This window comes from Peromyscus eremicus, chromosome 5 (genome assembly GCF_949786415.1).
Source record: "Peromyscus eremicus chromosome 5, PerEre_H2_v1, whole genome shotgun sequence".
In the NCBI taxonomy this organism is placed as follows: Eukaryota; Metazoa; Chordata; class Mammalia; order Rodentia; family Cricetidae; genus Peromyscus; species Peromyscus eremicus.
In genome coordinates this window covers 109,599,910-109,623,619 of record NC_081420.1, presented here as the reverse complement: position 1 = coordinate 109,623,619, position 23,710 = coordinate 109,599,910, and the positions used below count along the sequence as shown (strand labels likewise).

Genomic DNA, 23,710 nt, shown 5'->3' with positions numbered 1-23,710 from the left:
ATGATGATTCAAAAGAAGAAAATGGCACAAGTCAGAGACCTGTGCCAGGCTCCATTCAAAGGACAAAGCCTTTGCTTAAAATCCAGGCTTTTATATTTGAATGCTGATAGCATGTATCATATCATGTTATCATTGCATTAATCATACCAGATTGTTTTCTATATGTTCTCTTCTTCTTAATTTAATGTCTACTTTGCTGGCCCTACTCTGTCAAAATTTTGTCTCTGAGGCTTTAAATATCCTCTTGCAAACTTTCTTACAATGAAACAAATGACTATTTTCTTGCTTACCTCCCTGTGCAGTATAATGCCATTAGATTATTTGTACGTGACATCCAAACCTCTATGCTGTAGAAGTATAGCCTAAACTGAGGATATCATCACTCAGTTTCTCCTAGGTGCATACTACAGGCAATGTGACTATGAAGAAGCCACTTTATCTCATTGATCCTCTCATCATTTGTAATAACAGTACTATAATCACCTTCTTCCTCTCACCAGCCTTCACAAAATAATAGCTACCCTCTTCTGACACTTCTGTTCTTCCTTATCCAATCATCAAAGTCTCTCCTCAATTGCATTCAATGGCAGAGGAAGAAGCAAGCACAAATTGACTTTTCTATTGACGTTGACTAGGTTTCAAGGTTTCTAGAATGCCTGCCATATAAGCCATGCTAAATTTTAGTCTTTTCTATTGACGTTGACTAGGTTTCAAGGTTTCTAGAATGCCTGCCATATAAGCCATGCTAAATTTTAGTCTTTTCAATGTCAGCACAGAGTATTTTTCCCTCTCTTTCAAGAAATTGCTACAGTTTAAATCACTGACCCTTTCAAAAGTCATGCTGAAATATAATTGCTGTTACAACAGCATTGAGAGTTGGGGGCCTTAGGAGATGATTAGGTCATGAGGGCTTTGCTATCCCAAATGGATTAATGCTGTTATTATAGTTGTCTATTTTGTAAAGAGAGACAAATCGGGCTCCTGTATGCCTCCCCTCTCACCCTTGCTTTGTCCTGCTGTGTGTGATGCCTACAGTACAGCAAGAAGACTCTTGCCTCCTGTCAGAACCTTGATCTTGGAATTCATAATCTTCTGCACTGCGTGGGAACTGCTGTTCACTATACATTACCTGGTGCATGGGATAGTCTGTCCTAGCAGGAGAGATGAACTAAGACAGAAATTCCAAATAAAATAAGCACATACATCTACTGCTCACCTCCAGACCTCTTCAGAAGAGGCACAGAGGTTTAAGCTGTTATTTCCCACTTCATCACCTTTGTGAACGAAAACTCTGGGTAGATAATGCTCAAGAGCTTGAGCGACATTGCCCTACTTAACAGCAAGCTGCGTGGCGTAATTAATTTATGCTGTGAAACATTCTGAATACCTTAGAATCAAATTACTGTTGTGCTTATTCTCTCTCTTATATAAATATTTGCACAAGCGAAAATTCAGCACCTTGACATTTATTGAAATGGTTGCATCAAAAAATGAGGTAAATTGACTCAGAGACAGGTGTTAACAGTCAATGTGGAAGAAGACAGCCCTTTGTCAATGAAAGAACTACAAATGGTGAGGAAAATACGCAGAATCAAGCATTACTCAGGGAGACTGGGTAAGTCATCACTTAGAAATACCACTTCATGCTGGGCAGTGGTGGCCAAGCCTTTAATCCCAGCACATGGGAGGCAGAGATAGGCTGATATCTTTGAGTTTAAGGCCAACCCTGGCCTAAGGATCAAGTTCCAGGATAGCCAGGCACTATATGTAGAGGAACTCTATGTCAAAAAAAAAAAAAGAAAGAAAAAAGAAAAAGAAAAAGAAAGAACAGCAAAAAGAAAGAAATACCACTTCATGCTCAGCTGAAGTAGTATGTGACAATATGGTCTCAACACTCTACTTCACTCTGTTATAAATATCTTACCAACTTAATAATTTGATCTACATAAGAAAGACAAACAAGGGCTGGGGATTTATCTAAATGGCTAGAGTGCTTGCCTAGCATTATGAGGGTCCTGGTTTCAATCCCTTGCATCACATGAATCAACTATGGTGGCCTTGACTCGTAATCCCAGAACTTGGCAGGTGAAGGCAGGATGATTAGAAGTCAAAAGTCACCCGCAGCTGCATAATAAGTTAAGGGCCAAACTAAGATAGAGATCTTTTAAAAATGAAAAAGATGAATAAAACAGTTTCCAAGACAAGTTCATTCTAAAGATAGTAATCAACAATATATATTATAAAGTGGAAACTATGTCTTGCATACTCTGAATAAATGGAATACTATTAGCACCCTGAAATAGACCTATAGTCATTCATCCTTAGAAATAAAAAAATAGGATCATGGGGGCTGGAGAGATGGCTCAGTGGTTAAGAGCACCGACTGCTTTTCCAGAGGTCCTGAGTTCAATTCCCAGCAACCACATGGTGGCTGACAACCATCTGTAATGAGATCTGGTGCCCTCTTCTGGCCTGCAAGGACACATGCAGGCAGAATACTGTATACATAATAAATAAAATAAATCTTTAAAAAAAATAGGATCATGTACATTTGAGATATCTTATATATTAAAGATAGTATGAAATGTAGATACAGAAGTTAAGCTTGACTCTGTTTCTAAGATTCACAGAAAGATCTCACATACCTTTTATGTTCCTACCAATAGTATCAAATTACATTAATCATATTGACACTTCTGGAATACATTCTCTCAGATATAGCAACCCCATCAAAGCTTAGCTTTGTCTAAATCAAGTATTTATTTGTAACACTTATAAACATATATATTCTTCTTTCATTTTTTCCAGTTGATCTAGGTGAATGTATGAAATAATCACTTCCCATAGTGATGGAAGTACATGATAAGATTTAGTATGACAGAAATAAGACAAATTTGGGGTTTATAAGTGATTTTCACCCAAGGATATTTTCAAATCTTACAAAAAGTGATGTCCTCTCAAAATAGTTTCCACTGTGGTGACTCTAATATTTATTTGTTGCAATTTCATATAATCAGTGCCAAGGAAACAGAACATGGAAGAGGATGGAGTTATTTTCTTTTTACTATTGGAGAATAACTTCAGAAATTATATGGTGTGGATAACCATTAAGCTGGTATTACATTTATAAATATATTTTCAATAACTATTATTAATAGTCTTTGTGTAATCATGTTTAAGTTTCTTGAACTTGTAAATTTTATATCTAGCAAAATATGGTTGCTAAAAGTGTTACTTTTCATATTCAGTCATATCTGAATTCAAATGAAATGTTCTGGGTGTAGTCTAAAGAGAGAGAAAAGTTGATTTGCAGACTTTATGAGGCCACTTACTTCCTTGACCCCATTTTTCAAAATAGGACCGGAGGACCAGGCAAAATTCACTCCTAGCCTGTGCAATTACAAAGTACTTTATCTGCTTTCACTGCCCAAGGTCGGGCACATACTGCTTTCTATTACTCCTATTTGTGTCTGGAACTGTTAATTTATACTCTGTTGAGAAGGAAATCAGGGAAACAAAACTTGAAGTCTATTCTATTGTTTAACACAGTCCTTCAAAATTATGTTCATTTCAATTAAGTCACCTCAATTTCTTCTTTAATAGAGTTCATAGGTGTCATCACGATGGTGGCTTCTAAAGTAGATCATACCACAGCTGTTATATTAAAATTAAATAGGATATAAAGGGAAGTTCCACTGGTGTTTGGTCTCACACAGGAAAACCTCAAAAGAAATTCTCCAAATACATTTTTATATATACATATATTCCTATCCATGCATACATATACCTATCATGTAATCAAAGCCATGTTTTAAATATATGTTTTATATATGTGTATATATACATATATATGTATATACATATATTAATATATGGGTATATATTGATATTCATTCAATATATTTATATAATTTATGAATATAGGTATATGTAAGCTTACCAACTACTTTAGTTCTTGTTAACCTTTTAAAGAGAGTGGAGCTCGAGGAATCCTGCAGAAGTGGGGGAGAAGAAATTTTTAGGAGCCAGAGGGGTCAAGGACATGACAGGAAAACTCACAGAATCAACTAACCTGGGATCATAGGGGCCCACAGAGACCAACAACCAGGAAGCCTGCATGTGACTGACCTGAGCACTCTGCATATATGTTGCAACTGTGTAGCTTAGTCTTCCTGTGGGACTCCTAACAGTGGGAACAGGGGCTTTCTCCAACTCTTTTACTGACTTTTGGGACCCTACTCCTCATACTGAGTCACCTTGCCCAGCCTTAATACATAAGGAGGTGCTTAGTCTTACTGCAACTTGATATGACATGTGTTGTTGATATTCATGGGAGACCTGCCCTTTCCTAAACTGAAATGGAGGAGATGTAGTTTGGGGAGTGGAAACAGAGGGGAGTGAAGGTGGAAGGACTGGGAGGAGCAGAAGGAGGGGAAACTGGCAGGAATGTAAAATAAATTAATTAATTAAAAAATAATATATTTCAACATAGGCTATATATGTGTAAGTTTTGCATACTAATTAAAACTTTTCTATAGTTGTTAAGCAATAGGAAAATTATCTACATCATCAACTGCATATCAATATTAGATATGATACTGTTATGTAAATATGTAAAAACTAAAAATAAATAAAGTCATATATATATTGGGGAAAACCTCAAATTTGCTGAGTTCAAAATTTCTGGTTCTTATGCTTATATAAACTGCAAAGTCTTAGTGAAGAAGTCGAATTTACCATTCTGAAGGTTGAGTTATCTGTTATCTCAAATTGTTAAAGGGTTCCAATGTGATCCTTAAGTTCTATTTATTTCAAATCTTTTATTTATTTTATATAGTGGCATTCCTCTCAGTCCTTTCCATTTTAACTCATGTTTTTTTTTTCCCCTGAATTAATTCTCAACATGATATCAGGTACAAAGAAATTGGAAAAATAACTGTTCATTTTACAAATACCTATTTAACAGTTTGGGGTACTGACTCGGTGAATGGTTCAGTATTTTCTGCAAAAGCATGATGACCTGAGTTCAGATCCTCAGCGCCCATGTTAAAATGCAGTGTGTGGCTGCATACACATATACCACAGGACTCAGAGCAGAGCTGGCAGAGATAGGAGGCTCAGTGTGACTTGCTGGCTGGCAGCTTACATGAAGAACAGTGAATTCTAGTTCCTGTGAGAGGCTCTCAAGTAAATAGGGGACTAAAAAACAGAGGAGGACATCTAATTTCATCCTTTGGCCTCCAAGTGCACAGATAAAGTCACCAGAGCCTACACATGTGTATTAAAACACATCATACACACAGACTTTGAAGTAGAAGTATCTCATTATTTCTGCTTAGTAAGTGTATAATTGTCTACCTATGAGGGCAATAATATTTACAGTAAGTACACTCAGAATGCTTTACTGAACTACAAAGTCTGACAGTATTTCGAAGAATGAAGGAATGATTCTTTTTAGACTGACCTCTTTAGAAGTAGCCCTACTTTGGGATTCCCCAAAGGAACATATTCCTAAATCACCTATTTCCAGATTAAAAAAAAATGTTTAGACTGACTGTTCAATGTTGTCCTATTATTTTTCTACTTTATTTCTATAAAAATCAACTCCATTATACAAATAATAGTAACAGCAAATTGTCTATCTTATCTCCTTATGATTACCCTGTAACATTTGGACACTATACAGGAAATGTGCAGTGGAAGCTTAGTCATTTAGGATGGCATCTGCTCAGGTCTGTAAGCTTCAGGAAGACAATTCAGTTTATACCACACACTGTCATGTTTCTGACAGTAGAGGAGATGAATACACACATATTATTTAGTTGGAAGGCAACAATAATTAAAAGGTGAATAATAACATATTTAGAGCACCTCTTTCTTTCTCTAAACTCTCTGGCCCCAGAATCTTTGCCTTGTTCCAATCCCTCCATACAATCTCCTACATTTGGGTAGAGTTTGAAATTAGACCGACATAAATAGGAAACTCAGATATCATTTTTATTGCCCTAACGCTTTCCAAATTTTTTTTCAGTTTTTGTCTTTTACATATACTAAGAATTCCAACACCCATTTTGCAGTTTCTAAGAAAGCTGTAAAAGTGGCATAAAGAAGATTTTGGTGGGTACTACCAGTGGAACCCTCACCTAGATTCCTAGTTCATTATGCAAAGAGTTACTTGTGTCGCTGTTGTAAGAAAACATGGCTCTTGGATGAAAGAAACAGCAGCCATGTAAAAAGAATCCAGTGATGTGGTCTAGTCTTATGTGTAACCTATGTGGGCTTCCTTCGTTTGCTAGAGTGTAATCAACAACATCATAGCTACAGTTCCCAAATAATCAGATACTGGTGTTTATCAAGTATAGCAAGAGGCCCATTCTAAACTTTTAGGATCTTGGTTTTAATTTAACTCTTAACTTGACACAGTCTAAATTCATTTGAAAGATAATCATCAGTTGAGGGACTGTCTACATCAGATTGGCCTGTGGACACATCTGAGGGTTGTATTATTAATTGATACAGGGGACCCAGTTCACTGTGAATGGCACCACTCCTAGGCAGGTGTTCAACAGTTGTATAAGAGAAGCTTGCTAAGCAAAAGCTAGGAAGTGATGTTTGGAGTTGAACTAGACAAGACTCCTTCCAGTATGATAGAAGTGTTTATTCATATGAATATTTTTAATAGTCTATCTCAGAAAGAGAAATGTTAGTCTCCCATGTTGTAGCTGAGAAGATTATTTTATATGGGTATTTCTGAAGTTTGAATGTATAAGGAACCAGAGTGTTGACCTCTGCTGCCTCTCATGCCTTTTAATTCATTCCTACAGATGTCTTAGAATAACTTGAAATATACCTTACATTTTAAGGAGTTCTGTCTCCAGCATTAATTAAATCTTTCCTCCAACCTTCCAAGAATTATGTATGTATAAAATATTTAATTTTGTTTTCCAAATTGGAACTTTTGATAATCCTTATTGTTGGGAGTTTTATCTAAAATCACCTTTGCCACAACAGAAAACAGTTTTTGTCTGCCAAGTATTTCTGAAGAGGTGAATTAATTTAGTCTTAACTTTTGACTGAGGAAAGTGAGGCTGTAGAAACTAGAGATAGGGAACTCTAACATTTAAACAAAAAGTTGCCATTGATCTGTTTCTGTGTCTACATCCATTCCTCCGTATAGTGTCTTGAATATAATATAATCCTTGAGCCCGCCAAGCAAAAGATCTGCCATTAAGCTATTTGTCAGCACAACAGGCACATTTTCAGATGTGTAGCAACTTTCACAGATTTGCATCTTTTGAAAATAAGTTAGTTATTGACACTCTTCGATAAACAACTTTCATTATAAAACCGGTGAAAATAAGCCTGACCCTTCAGCAAATCATTCTCAGTTCATTCATATGAAACTGGGATGGATTTTAAAAGGAAAAAAAATGTTAAAATAGAAACATAAAATACAAGGTAATCCTTTTAGGAACTTGAGAGAGTAAGCTGGAAAAAAATTTCTGATCTCATTCAATATACTGTTATCGGAAGAACATCATTCAGAAATACATATTTTCTTTCACTTTGCTTCTGCCCAATCTGAGTGTCTTCAAGTGTGGCCTCTGGGAGTAGCCGGCTGAGGGACTCTGTGTGCTCCATAGCCTTTCTCCTAACAACATGCATCCAAAGACCTTGTCCCAAAATGTCTCCTTTATTATAGCTATGTTTACCACTTGGTAAGTCCCTCTGGACTTACAAATAGTTTCTGTAAAGGATAAGTATAAGAGAGTCACACTGATTGCATCCCACCCAGATAAATGCAATGCGTCTATGTGCTTGGGATCTTTTTGCTGTTATTGTTTTTATAGTTTAATACAATTAATGTGATCACAAGATTTACTCTATACACTTTGTCTCAAACAGTAACATAGATGGCTGTTTCATATATATGATATAGGCATGTAGCTGTCTTATTTACAGAGAAGAAAATTTAATCAGCAGCAAACCTAGAAAGGCATGGTTTTCACTGTGGGTGTAGACCTGTAAATCTTTAGTAGAATCTTATTAGAAATTTAAAATTAGATTATGTCCCCTTCATCTCCATCAAGTTTGGGCATTCCAAACAATGCAGGGAGTTTTACATTACACTACAGGTAAAATTAATCACTTTAGGTTCTCATTACTTACTCATCAATTTATTCACTCATCTATTTGTCAAAAACATACTGATTATAAACTATATATACCAAGCATTTGTCATCTGTATCACTGTGGCCACATCATTAAAGTTCAGGAATTTTTACAATGTATCTTTAATAATATCTTTTTTTAAAATAGCTCCTTTCTCTAGCATAGGGATTATGCAAGAGTGTAAACCTTGACACAGGCCACCAGCACACACTTGCTTTATAAAAGTTTTATTCAGTGTTCACTACTGAGTTTTATACCTGAAATATAAGTAACCTGTGATCAACCACTACCTCTCTCCACAGTCTTTTCTAAAGCATAGAATCAAACCTAGAAAAGTATCTCCTCTTCTCTGGTAGCTCTGAATGTGTATTGCTATGTTTGGAAGGAATACTTCTTTCTATGTTTTCTTTTTACTAAACTTACAAAAATGAATATGGACTGATAACCGGAGAAGGGATGCCTTAAGCAGCTGTTCTCCTAGATAGAGAGTGCACTCAGGTTTTCTTAGAAAGTCTCCTGTGTGTCAATCTTGTGGCTGATCTGGAGAAAACAACATTACCCCTCCTGATATTTTAGGACTCTCAAAAGAGTCTTCATATGTTACAGCAGCAGACAGCCCTGTCCCATTTCCACTGAGACCACCACCTGACAACGTAGCACGATCTGGAGGTGATCAGAAAAGTTGAAATGTGAGAATGTGGGTCGGCTGTGAGGTGGGTGCAGATAGCACTATATCTGGGAAGAAACCAACTGTTTCAAGTTATGTTGGAAGTCAATGCCCTTGCACTTGATGCCAAGCCTGCTTAGAAGATTTTTAACCCCAAACCTCAGGGCTTTAAGAGAAGTAGGTGTTTCATATTTGACACTGCTCTTCTGTTATCCCTTCGCACTTAAAACACTGTGCTGTTGAAGGTGGAAATATTCTACCACAAAACAGATTAAAATTAACATATATTGTTTCATTTCAACAAGCAAAAAAAAAAAAATCCACAGTTAGGAGCACTAAAGTTATTCTTAATCTGTGAGGATATTTTTAATGCAGTGCATTTTTTTACACTATAAATGATTATAAATCAGTATTAATACACATATATCTTTAAGTCAGATTTAGTTAAGGCATACTATATACATGTATGGAAACACATTGAATCTCATTCATATATACAATAATTCTTATTGATAAGATGAGATAGTTCATCACAAAATCTATTAAAAACTTATTTAAAGGTACACAGAAATTCTTGGAAATATGGAAAATTTTCTCCAAATGAAAATCTGATACCATAAGTAATTTGAGAAGGAAATTTTACCCCTGACCATATATCTCCTCTTTCCCTTTGTTGTACGGTGTTGAACCCAGGGCACTGGACACAGTAGACATATGATTATCCACTAAAATGCATTACCAGCATCTCTCCCCTTCTCTGTTTCTTTTTCTCTCTCTCACCCCCTCCCCATACCTCTCCCCCTCCCTCTTTTCTCCTTCCCTTCCTTCTTTTTTTTTCTTCTCTTTTCAATGTCAAGATTTTTATTTATTACTTATTCCTTTTTATAGATATCTTTGATAGTAACTATATTAATATTTAAAACACAGTTGTCGTTAATTCCCCTAGTCAACATTGAAAATACAAATAAACTACTTGAACTATCCTTCTGGGGGGGGGTGTAGTTGGAGTTTTCTCCAGTCCTGCTTGGGCCACTGCGGCTCAGACCCAAGTAAACACACAGAAACTTATATTACTTATAAACTGTATGTCCGTGGCAGGCTTCTTCCTATCTAGTTCTTATATCTTAAATTAATCCATTTCTATTAATCTATAAGTTGTGACGTGGCTTGTGGCTTACTAGTACTTCACATCTTGCTTCCTCTGTGTCTGGCTGGAGCCTCCTGACTCAGCCTTCCTCTTCCCAGAGTTCTCCTCTCTGCTTGTCCCACTTATACTATACTTCCTGTCTGGCTACTAACCAATCAGTATTTTATTTATCAGTCAATCAGAGCAACACATTCACACCATCCCCAGCAGGAGTGTTTAGCCCAGGCTGGCCTGAAACCCAGTCTTGCTCACTCTCTCTCCTGAAACGTGATGTTACAGGTCTGCATTAAGATGCCAGCTAATTCTGCTTTTAATGCAAGACATTATTAGCAGTTCTCCTATGGCCAAATCCACTATATGTTACACTGCCATCAAACTCTTAGAAGTCTTTGAGAACTTTAAGATGTTCTGATTTTCTTTTTCTATGTAAGTTTCAATAGATAGCAAACCACTTTATTCATATAGAATGAACCCTATATCTTATTTCCTATATCCATGTATGTGTTCTGAATATCTGCTATGTAAGTTATATTCTAATTTAATGTCTTATAATTATATGTTGTAAATTTATTGTACATTCAGTATTTGTTATGCACAATGTCTTACCCTGAGTACCTAGAGCATGATTTAGCATATGAAGGTTGAATAAATACCAATTAATGTGGACTATGAAGTCATTCCTAGCCATTTATGTATAGTCCAGCAAGTTTGGCCTGGCTGAAAACATCTGAATGCATATTCCTTCTCAAAGACACACACGAAGCTGGTCCTGTAACCATGTTAAACTGGGCAATCCTGATTAAAAAGAGACCCTGTGCCCTGCGTGTTTGTAATTTATCACTGACTCTGAAGGCATTAAATCAACTCAATTCTGTTAAGGCATTCCATGAAGACTCCATTATTATCTTGATTTTTCTAAAAGAGAACCATTTATTACCTGGTTTTCTCCCTAAGGAGTATTTTTTTTCTTTGCTCCTTTTTACAGGTTCCACTGAGACAAATGTTATTTGTATCCAATGAAGAAAGATGGTCTTAGTTTCAAGGAAAAAAAAAAAGGTCAATGAATTAAGTTGGTTTATTTTTAAGCAGGTCATTTTTCATACTCTAGCTTGCCTGGAGCAAAGCTTGGACTGTCCTAAAACTTCACCCTGGTTTCCTCAGATAATTAAGCATTTACTATTTACTGGCCTAACATTTCATTTACACGTTCTGTCTTCAGTTGCTTAGGATGCACTGCAACTGTTTTTTCCCTCCTGTCCTCAAATTGGAGCTTTTGAAAGAAATGCTACATTTCTCCCTTTCTGTGCCCAAAATGTTTTAAGCAAACATATGGTATTGGGGGTGGTGGGGAGAGAAAAGAAAAAAAGCAATATTTTTAGACTACAAATAAGCTATTTTGAGCCTTTTGAAGTACCATAATAAAAGCTATTCACAAAAATGATGGTGCATTTTACAATTGCTTCCACACACATCTTGTCCAACACTAGACTGTCTCCTTCTTATGCCTACTTACATAGGAGATCTGAACCTATTTTCAAGATTATTAGGTCCCTTTCCAAGCCAAAGATCTGTCCTGGTGTGAGATACACCACATAGATGTCAAGTGGCAGGTTCAGAGAATTCAAAAACTGGGGTACAGAATCACACAAATTTACTTTCAATATAGCTTTGAAGACCTTGAGCAAGGGATGGCACAAAGTCCCACCGTTCTGTAATTGGTGACACTCAAATGGCATTAATTTGTTTCTCAAAACAGTGTGTGGAATTAATGAACACACATTTGATGAGGTGAGTGGATACAAGCAGTACCATTCCAAAACTGTAACAACTGTTCTGTTAAGGAATGGCTGTCCATGCTCATGGTTCCATTTTCTTGGTATCACTATTGGACAGAATATTTTTTATCTAAAGGCTAGAGAACTTTTTAACTCATTCTTCCTAGGCACTCTTGTCATTTTCAAATGCAGATAGCATTTCTTTCTGCAACTTGGTTTAAAGTACAGACAGAGAGGAGATAGATCTGGATGGGAGGGGAGATGGGGAGGAACTGGGAAGAGTGGAGGCAGGGAAAACCATAATAATGATCATTAGAAGAGGGAAAAAAGTCTATTTTCAATAAAAGGAAACATAAATTAATAAAGTTCGGTTAAATCTAGAATATGAACAAAGGCATTGAGTTCTTCTCCACTCTTGATGCTATCATTATTACTAGAAAAACTAATAGTAAGTGGCTCAGTAACCTCAGGATGAGGGAGATCTAATCATATGTCCCCCCTTTTCTCTTGACTCTAAACTTTTCTGTGTTCTGCAAATGAATTTGAACGAGAATATACTGTGGTCTCCTAAGTTTGTTTGTTTGTTTGTTTGTTTGTTTGTTTTTTGTAGAATAGGAATAATGCAAAATGGCCCAGGCATTCAAAGTATTGGTTTAGAAATGACAAGAATGTTAATAGTTCTAAATGACTATCAAATAAAATATTATTGACATTAAAAGTGGTTGTTTTGTGAAAGAATCAAGAAAAAATTAGATTTGAATTCTGTAAACCCTAGCCTATATCAGCTGACTTCTCTTTTTTGTAATCTAGTTTCTCTTTCTGTGGTAACTCATTATCTATCTATCTATCTATCTATCTATCTATCTACCTATCTATCTGTCTGTCTGTCTGTCTGTCTATCTATCTCCACCTCATTTTAAACTAATTCTTGAGTTATGCTTATGTAAAGATTTCTAGGCCTATAGATACGTAAACTCACACAACAGAGAAGCCTCATTTGTCTCCATCTTGGCCCTTCTATTATGAGAAATTGTTTAAAAATAGGCAATTGACACAGTAATTACTGATTCAATTAAGCTCAAACAAGAAATTAAACAGAACAAATTCTGTGTCTCTCATTGGTCTTGATATTTGAAACAAGTGAAGGCGCCTTCCTGAGACAGATAAATTGTTATGACAACAGAACGTAATTTTACATTGTAAGAATGTAATAAGCACTAGAAAGCAGAATTTATCTGTTCCAAATTCAAAAGTTCTGCTCTTAACATTCTTGTGAGGACAAAACAAGATAAAGTTTGTTTTTCTGTCTCTTAAGCTTTAGGATTTTTTTAACCTATTGAAAATGTTCTCACACTGAGAATTTACTGATAGTGGTCAAAGGCCAACCTACTACATAAAGACCCTGAGCATAGCTCTATCACACAGCCTGTTGAGTAAGTGTTCTCTGTCAAGATACTGATCACTTTACCTACAGGTCTGATCCTTGCTAGCATGGCCAAGTCTTTGTGAAAAGGGAAAGAGTCTGACACTATATAACTCATAACATTTTATGACTACATTGTGCTGTGTCACTTCCTAAAATCATAGACATACCAAACATGTACCAAGACGTTTCATTCAGAATGCTGTTCTAGCTTGGTTTTCTGCTGTGTGACAAAATACTGAGCAATATAGACTTGGAGAGGAAAGGGTTTATTTCATTTTACAACTCCCAGATCAAAATTCACCAGGAAGGTAAGTCAGAAAAAGAATTCAAGACATAAACCTGTGGTCAAAATAAAAGCAGAAAATGTGGATAAATGCTGTTTATTGACTTCATTCCAGGCTCCTGTTCAGCTACCTTTCTTATAAAGCCTGGAAGCACCTGCCTAGGGATGCTACCACTCACAGTGGCCTATGTCAGTCAGCCCTCAAGAAAACACCATAAATACATTCCTACAGGTCATTTGATAGAGGTAATTTTTCAACTGACTTTCTTCTTCCTAGATGTGTCAAGTCCACAACTAAAGCTAACAATGACAAATGCTTCCAGAGGTAGATTGGTCTTATATAAGAAGTCTCTGCTCATCTTTGAAAAATTCTTTACTGTTTCTAGGATTTTAAATCCTAGTCAAAGTTAGAGGACATTCTTCGTGTTTTTTGATACATGTGATGCATTTTACAATGCACATGCCTCGTAATTGTCCAACATTTGCTGACTCTGCATGGGACTACTCTTAGGATTGTGTTCACTGGTTTCATAAGATAGGACTTTTCAGTTAAAGAAAGAACTTTCTAAGCACTTCAATTTCCATGGCTTAGCACAGTGTATATGCTAGAGACTAGACAATTATATGCAGTATGAGACACCTCAGTGACTCCAAGGATCCCCAAGGACCTAAAAATTGCCTGTTCCTGCTTCCTTTCTATTTTTTTTCTTTTCTAATTGATGCAAATCTGACATGAAGGACTTCCTTGCCAATCAGGCTTTCTGACTCATTTGATCTTTCGGTCATCAACCCCATTAAGCCATTTTCATTCTGAACTCTATTTTCTTGTCTATTTCTCAGACTATCTAAGTGCTCCTCCTCTTCTGGTCACCACCAAGGTTATTTAATTTTGTGATGGTTCATTTTAGTTTCCAACTTAGCTTCCTCTGGCATCAACTCACAGACAAGCCCCTGGACATACCAGTGAGGAATTTTTCTTGAAAAGTTTAATTGAAGTTGAAAGAGATACACTGGATGTGGGCAGAACTACCCAGTCACAGTCCAAATAAATGGAAGTCAGAGAAAGAAAAACTTTTGTTTTTCACCTGCTTGCCTTCATGTTGTGTAGGTAAGCCCATAAGCCCAGTTGTCATCTTGCTACTGCCACAACAGATGCTGCCATTCTTCATTGCATCTGAACCCATCTTCATTCAATACAGATCTGAGACCAGTAGCTCTCCTGGAATCCTGTACCCCTCAAAGCCAGATGGAGCTGCTGAGCACATAGCAATATGGATTGAGCAGCTACAGGTCCTCAAGCTTCCCAGTAGAACAGCAGCTTTTGGTAGATACCTAACTGTCTCCTTTAAGCCAATCTAATAAATCCCACTTGAATGCACATATTCATTCCATTGGTTCTGTTACTCTAAGAACACTGACACAATTTCTACAGCCTGATAAAACAAAACTGCAAATGTTCTGGGTTGTTTATTTTTCTATTTTTATATAATTCTAAATCTCCTCTCTCAATCTCTTTTATCAATTTCCTTTTTCCAGAAGAGAGAAAAATTTTACATAAATAATAAGAGTTAGATTCCCTGGGAAAGCAACCTCTTTTTCTTTTTATTTGAACATACTCAAGTGTAATAATGCAAGAATTTACAGAGCGATGTGTAAATTTCATTCAGAGGCCACTTCTCCAAGGCTGTGAGGCCCAAATAAGATAATGTTTATAACAGGCCTCCTTGTTGGCTGAGGAAGGATTGTGTATTATCAAAGTTTAAATCAATACACTTTACAAGTGCTTTGCTATTTTAAGAATATAAGTTGAATTTATTCTTCATTGATTATTGAATTTTGAGTCTGTTTTCAATTTCATTGTAACTTCTTTAGCTAAACTGTTACCCTCATATACCAAATACCTAATGTTTACTTAGCAACTACTATGTGAATTGCTCAAGTATCACTTTTTCTGCAGAGCATTATCCAAGGTAGCACCAGAATTAACTTACTAAAATCTATATAAGACAATGTTGTATCAGTCAAACTGCAAACAGTAAAGTTTCAATGGATGTGTTGATATGGATCCCTATTATACTGGCTAAAACCATGAATAATGAATATAGCTGAGATCATTTAATTAGGCAAATGGCAATATATACCCATGAAACTTTGACCATGTTAGGGAGCTTTAGTTATCTACAGCACACAAGAGATTATTCTTCAGATATAAATTATTTAAAAGATCACCATGCTTACTATATTTATGTTAAAAAAAATCTATCCTCTGAAATAGATTGTGAGACACTTGCAAGCCGAGACTAGCCTTTGTAATTTTTTTCCTCCCCATGTTTAATTCAGTGGCTGCACATAGTGAATGCTCAATGGAAATTCTTGGCTTAATATTTTTATTATACTAGAAATGGTGAACAAAAATGTTCAAGTGAACAAATATCTCCTTATGTAAGCCCTTCCAACGAAACTGCCCCCTGTCTAAAGTGAAGTTCAAGTTACCAGGCTACAGTGGTGGTACATGCCTGTAATTTTAGGGCTTGGAAAGAGTGCAGGAAGAGTAGACGTTCAAGGCCAGCATCTAAAATATAGTGTCTTGGCCATGAGCCTGGGCTATGTGAGACAAGGAAAGAACCGAAAAGGGGAAAGAAGAAAGGAAGGTGAGGTAGAAAGGAGGGAGCATAGGAAGGAAGGAGGAAATGACAGAAGTAGTGAGAGATGGAGGGAAGAATTCAAAGAAATCTAACATCCTCGTATTAGCTATGGAATCAGAGACCTGGGTGTGAGTCCTGGCTACTCTCAATTCTACTACTAGACCTTTGATGGGAAATTGTAAGGACTATCTAGACTCCCTTTCTCTTTAAATGATGACTTACTCTGCTGTATCCAGGATTATCTTGGAGTTCAAATGAGGGTTGGGGATTTAGCTCAGTGGTAGAGCGCTTGCCTAGCAAGTGCATGGCCCTGGGTTCCACCCTCAGCTCCAAAAAAAAAAAAAAAAAAGGTGTGTGCCGTGGCTGCCTGGTGAAACCACTGAGAGTTTGGGTTGGGGATTTAGTTCAGTGGTAGAGCGCCCTACCTTTCGATCCTCAGCTCAAAAAAAAAAAAAAAGATAAACTTTACAGTAGACATTCTTCACTGGAGAAAAACATCTAACCATAGCCGGAAATTAATGCACTTTACAAGTGCCTTCTTGTTTCCAAATTTATGTTTACTTTTGTAGCTGTGGACTATTTATGCATTTGCTTTTAAAGGCACATTTTGCTCCTTGATTTTGTCTTGAAAAGCACAAAGAACAAATTCAGTTTTTGATTTGATTAATGACTGACCTAACAACAAGTCATGGAATTTTTCTCAATAGTGGTAAAAATTTATGAACCAAAGAAAAAACACACAGGTAGGCTGACTGTTTCTGATAGGTAAAGTGAAAACAGGAACCACAGGATAGAGAAGATAGATACATGTGGTAAAAAATTGTTTTGATTAACAACTGCTCTTAGTAACAACATTGACATCAATAAAATATAATAATGTTAGGTATGCTCTAATAAAAACCCCATGACATAATAAAACCTGTCAGAACAAATTTAATCTTAGGCTTTGTTAACGTATTTAGGGATAAATGTCTTCATTTACAAAATGTATTGTTCATATGAGGATCTTTTCTATTTCATCTCTTTTTAAAGAGAAATCAATGTCTAGGTGCATGTGTTTAGTGTTTATTTATTTATTTATTTATTTTTGGTTTTGCTGCTGGTGGTGATGGTGGTGGTTTTTTAGTTTTGTTTTGTTCTTTCAAGACAGGGTTACTTTATGTAGCTCTGGCTGTCCTAGAACTCACTCTGTAGACCAGGATGGTCTCAAACTCAGAGATCCTCCTGGCTTTGCCTCCTGAGTGCTGGAATTAAAGATGTGCACCACCACTACCCAAATCATTTCTTTTTTTTTCCCCTAAGGAACATATTTTAAAATATCTACCCAATCAGAACTGATAATATTAGCTGAGGTTGACATGAATCACACAAGTATCTTTATGAGAGTTCAAGTGCTGAGATATCAATGGAGGACTATTCTGTTCCATGTGATGATAGAGACATAAGAATGTGATGAACGATCATTGTACCATTAACAATACCACAAGGGTAGGGAGGGGGTCCAACTCCATTTCATAGATGTACAAAGTGAAACCTAGAAAGTGACTTGTCACTTAACAGAAAGCCAGTAAGTTACAGAAATCTATACTTAAATATATTGATCTCCCCTGATGTAAGCACCTTTCTTTCCTTTACTCCAGGATGAGAAATGGTATTAGACCATCTGCTAAAAGGGTGATAGCCAACCCAAGTTTTATAATTCATTTGAATCAGTATCAATGATTGCAGGCCTAACTGTGTCCCTCACAGTATGAAGTAAAATGTTATTGGTATAGTCAGTGAAATATTTAGCCAGAACATTTCATAAACCAGATACCAATAAGTGTTTCCCTGAAGCAAGACATGTTAAATAGAATTTAAAATTTAAACTACAAACCTGTTTCAGGCTCAATGGAAAAATACGGCTGTCCTTCCAAGATACTGTAAACCAACTTTGCACTGTTTCCGTAAACTGGGTCATCTGCATCGGTGGCTGTAACATTAGTGACAGACGTACCTAATTTTAAAAAAAGAGAGAGAGTGTGTGAAAATGGTAAGAATTTGCACACTGTTTTTGCAAATGCTAAATTTTATCAAGTATATCATACATAAACCCATAGGAGATAAATAGGTAGATAGATGATAGATAGATAGATAGATAGATAGATAGATAGATAGATAGATAGATAGAGAGGATAGATAGATAGATAGATAGATAGATAGATAGATAGATAGATAGATAGATAGATAGATAGATAGATAGATAGAGGATAGATAGATAGACAGACAGATATAAACAGCTTTGTCAGAACTTCAACAACCAGAAAGTCTTTTGTAAGAAACAATACTGCTAGGTTGTGTTAATAGATTAAGATGGCACTTTTAATCTATTATTAACTAAACTATTATTTAAGATGCCTTTGTAGTTTTCATTTTAAGGATATTTGTTAGAGTTGTGTGGTTTTAAGGAATATGCAAAGGAATCATATCAAAGAAATATGAAGCCATAGATTAATGATATAATACAGCATGTAGCACTTGAGTTTTGCCAAAGTACAATGGAATGTACCTTGAAACATTGACTGCTGTAAAAAGCAGCACATAAATATCAAAGGAATATTTTATCCCATCACATTTAATTTCTCAGAATATAAAATAAGAGAGGAACCACCAATTAATTAGCAGACTCAGGTAATTAGACCCATGGATAACAGAATGAAAATCTCTTCACACATTAATCTTCAGTGTTTTGCAACAACTGTACATATAAAGCTTACTTGAATGGCAGTATACAAGCTAAAATGAAGTCCCTGTACTAAAGAAGCTTAGAATTTTGTGGTGGGAAGAAACAGAAGGAAACAGACAAATTGACTCAGCTACTCAGGTAAATACAAGTGCAGCAAGCATGTGCCCCTCATTTGGTCTAGCACAAACAGGATGGTCATGGATAGGTTTCAAAGACAGATTACACTGAAACTAAATATTAAAAAAAAGTCAAGTTTCTCACAGACACATACAAGAAGACATCCCAAAAAATTATTCAATCCTAAGTAAAGACAAAGATGATCATAGGATAATCTGATGACTTCTGAAACAATGGAGAACAAGAGGTGTCTGGTGTGATTAGAATCATAGTAGATGAGGGTCGGCCAGTGTTGTTCTACTCAATTAAAAGTCATTCACAAAGTAGTTATTTAGCATATTTATTAATTAAGTGGATAAATGAAAGAATATGTTACCTGATGATTTATTGAAAAATGCTAGCGTCACAGATAATTCATGGACTTATATGGAATCATGTTAATAAAATATAACTTGCAGAATTTTTACTGGAGAGTGTCCTTCAGTGTCCTTACCTCTGGAGGTAAATGAAATAAACAAGATGAAGCAGAGGTATATATGCAGCCATGAAACCACAACAATATCTGCAGTAAACTATAGCAAATACTAAATTTGCTATATACTAAAGCAAAGTATTGAGAATTGGAGTGCTCATTTAGAAATGCGGCCAGGTATTCACATCGCAAGACTGAAGAAGTGGGAGATGAGATGGCCCAAGAGAAAGGAACTTTGGCCTTGGGTCAGGCAACTGTGTTTAGCTGAGGGCAACTACAAAGTGTTGTCAGGGATTATCAGCCTTGCACTGTCAATTACTAGTACACCCAGAATGTAGGGGAAGAGGGTTTTAATCCTGAAGGATATCAATGGTGCATCTGAGTAGTATATCTTGGTGGTAATCAAAATAGATTTGAGTTCTTGCAAGATCTTTTCAATCAAAATGTTTTTGATATACTCTCAATTGCAGTCACTGCTCAGAAAAAAAACAAACTGTAATAATAGTTGAGTAGTTGATAGTTGTATGAAATTGAAATTTATACTCAGAATAATGTTTGGTAAGTTTTAAAAAATACAGAGCAACAATGTGCTTTAAACACCACTTATATAACACACTCAACCATACATACACTGGGAGCAATGCATTTTGGGGTGTGTGTATGTGTGTGTGTGTGTGTGTGTGTGTGCACTTTCTCAAGTGACACATCATTCTTGCTGATGAAGATAAACATATGGAAGACCAATAATGGAAATTATTTGAATATTACATGGACTTGGGAACAATTGAAAGGAAAGATTTCTTTTTTTTTTTTTTTTTTTTTTTTTTTTTTTTTGGTTTTTCGAGACAGGGTTTCTCTGTGTAGCTTTGCGCCTTTCCTGGAACTCGCTTTGGAGACCAGGCTGGCCTCGAACTCACAGAGATCCGCCTGGCTCTGCCTCCCGAGTGCTGGGATTAAAGGCGTGCGCCACCACCGCCCGGCGAAAGGAAAGATTTCTATGTGAGAGGAAGATAGGGAGCTCAAAATTCCAAAACAGTTTTAGATGACGTGATGGAAAAAGTCTGCTATCAAATGTAGTGCTAGAGATTCAAGCTAGGATCAAATTTAGAGGGCATTTGAATGACAGAGTGTGTATTTTAAATGCTCCATGGGGGAAACAAGGAGGACCTTTCAGGCCCAGATCAATTCTTGATGTGGCCATCTGTGCTGTAAGTGCTTCCAGATTTACTTGAATGCAAAGAGGCTGATTAGGAGAACAGATCAGTTATGAGATTACAGCAGTAGTCCAACTAAGACCACTGTGACACTCTGACATAAAATGGACACTCCATTCCATTTCCTTATTTTTGTCTGTGTGCTAAAATAGTAATCTGATGATTAGATTAGTGAGGACTAATCACAGTTTGAAAGAGTTCTATCATAAATGCAGATGTTAGTAGTGTAAATGAAAGCATTCAGGAACCAGATATCTGTATGGTGGTGAGGCCTTCAGGCTCTTCCTGGTGAGTTGGACTTGGTTCCTGTATAAAATGGTTTACTGAAGAACTTTGTCATGTTGGCTCTTTTGTCTTCATCCATGAGAGGACATAAGATTTTTACTGCCATAAGTGACAACATGAAGTTTCTAACCCCAAAGAACTTTAACTCCAAGTATGAGAGAATTATTTTATATTTTTGTAAAATCCCACTCTATAATATTTTGTGAGAATGCATGAAAGGATGGGAGGAGGGAGGACAGGGGAATCCGTGGCTAATATGTAAAATTAAATTAATTATAAAATAAAAAATATTTATTAAAAAAGAAAGTTTTAAGGAAACTATACATTAACTATTTATGTAGTCTGCAAAATTAATTCAAAAAATGAAAAACAATGGATAGAGAAAAGACATACTCATAGAGTCATTTAAAGGATTACCAAATCAGAAAGAAGAGGGGTGAGAAACTCTTCACAGAAAGACACAGAAGATTGTGCTTTTCTTTGTTGTTCAGTGTGTCTACTTTGATTTTTTTATGAAGAGATATTGTTTTCTCATTGTGAAGTAATAAATTGACATGAAAAAAATTATTCAAGTTTAATGTTCACTGTGATACTGTGGCAGTGAGTCCAGTCACTACTTAAGCATGAGGAAACAGAGTGAAAAATCAAAGATTATCTTCTGTTGTCCTGCATTCACTCTTAAATTAACAGGTATATTTGTAGAGAAAAAAATCTAAATATTTTCTGTAGAATTTTATCTTTGCATAGATGTATGGGAGTAGGTTGAAGGAGAGTACTGTGGAAGGTTTTGCACACAGAATGGGCTAACTTATTCTGAAACACATTACTATATCTTCAGGCAAGTCATTTAACTGGACTCAGAGTGTGCATATATATATATATATATATATATATATATATATATGTGTGTGTGTGTGTGTGTGTGTGTGTGTGTGCATGTATGTATGTATATATGTGTATATGTGTGTATACAATATGTATATATCTGCATATACATATTAAATATATGAGGGTTAAGAAGGTTAAGCAAAATAATGCTTATAGATAACCCAGAACTTACAACATGCTAAGCCTAGAAGTAATATTCATGCCTCTAGTCTACCACCTTCAAATTATTATCCTTGAAGTCCGATCCAGAATGATATGATACAGACAGTGGTAGACTATAAACCTTCTCAGGCAATTCCCATGTAAAGTCATGATTCAAAAATATGTTTGGACCAAAGTTTTGACAACTGCACTTCACTCCTTTTGCTTTGTCACCTTAATTTTTGTCATAATTATTTTGAGAAGGAAAATTCTTGTTCAGATTTGTTTGTAAAATTTAGCTTACTTAAAATTATTAATCTGGGGAAATGAGACATGCAGACCATTTCTCGTGGAAAGGAAGGTGAGAATATACCCTTGGCAGTTTGCAATTTCCAAATTAGTCTCTATGACCTCTGCATCATTGTCTATTGTCATGTGATCTCATTTCATTGTGAGAAGCATCCCATCACAGTACTGCTTCATTAGTGAGAGGCTTAGCAGCTCCCCGGTTCAGTTTTTTCATAGGCCAAAACAATCATTTTTATTTGGCAGACCTCAAAATGTTATGCATAACTCTGGCTGAAAGAATAAATGTTTCAGAATCACATTCTCTTGAACCGGAACACAAATTTGATTTTTTTTATCTCTTATTTTTTTTCAAATTCTGTGCATTTATCCAAATACCTGGACTTTTCTTGCCTTTGGCATCCTTGTGTGTATTAACAAAGTCGGTAGTCATTGTTACATTGCAGACATGTTCAGATAATTCAGTGAAATAATTTGTGTAAATACTGGGCAAATTTTACTGAAAATATTTCTAGAAGCTTGCTGTCCTTCTCACTTAAGAGTATTCTTGGCCAGGTGGTGGTGGTGCATGCCTTTAATCTCAGCACTCGGGAGGCTGAGCCAGGCTTATCTCTGTGAGTTCAAGGTCAGCCTGGTCTACAAAGTAAGATCTAGGACAAGTACCAAAACTACACAGAGAAACCCTGTCTCGAAAAACCAGAGAGAGAGAGAGAGAGAGAGAGAGAGAGAGAGAGAGAGAGAGAGAGAGAGAGAGAGAGAGAGAGTGAAAACCTTTATTTATGTAAAGGTAAAACTGAACACAAATTGTTTTACAATATTTATTGGTAGTAAATATTTAATTTGTGAATTGTTTTTTTCTTCACTTTACCAGTAATAGTTTTGCATGCACCTTGGGAAGTAAAAAAGATTATAAATGCAACAATATGGAGATCAAAGAGGGGAAATATGGTCTAGTGCTCTGTGTTGCAGGAGATTGCATATAAATAAGAACAAAATTGTATGTCTCAAAGTAGAACTGTAGGTTTTAAATTTATTCACCATAAAGTTATACTAAGATAGTAAATATATTAATAATTCTGAACTTATCATTACACAATAGATACATGAATCTATATCAACCCAAATAAAATAACATACATATATATATCTATATATATATATATATATATATATATAGCATTATGCTCATATGAAGAAAGTGATTTCATTATTAAAACTGCTACAAAAAAAACACACACATTGGCATGCAACCTCACATTCATCACCACATGACCTCTGTCCAATCTATTTCACATCAGTTTCTGCTTCAGGATAAATTGTACTTGGGTCAGAAACAGAAAAGTGTTTAATGTAATGAGCACAAAGCCAGGCATAAGGCACTTGCCAATACAAGTTTTCTGATGCTAGTTGAATAAAAGGCATACTCCAAGATCATGCAAATCCTATA

The 23,710-nt window shown here is 35.8% G+C and overlaps 1 protein-coding gene across 1 annotated transcript in view; it reads right to left on the bottom strand.

Moving 5' to 3' along the window:
• Positions 1 to 23,710, bottom strand: part of Cdh8 (cadherin 8) — a 357,383-nt gene that overhangs the window by 168,983 nt on the left and 164,690 nt on the right. The window contains exon 3 of the mRNA XM_059263074.1: positions 17,992 to 18,111. Within this exon, the coding sequence (XP_059119057.1) occupies positions 17,992 to 18,111 (120 nt within the window). The remainder of the gene's footprint in view (positions 1 to 17,991; positions 18,112 to 23,710) is intronic.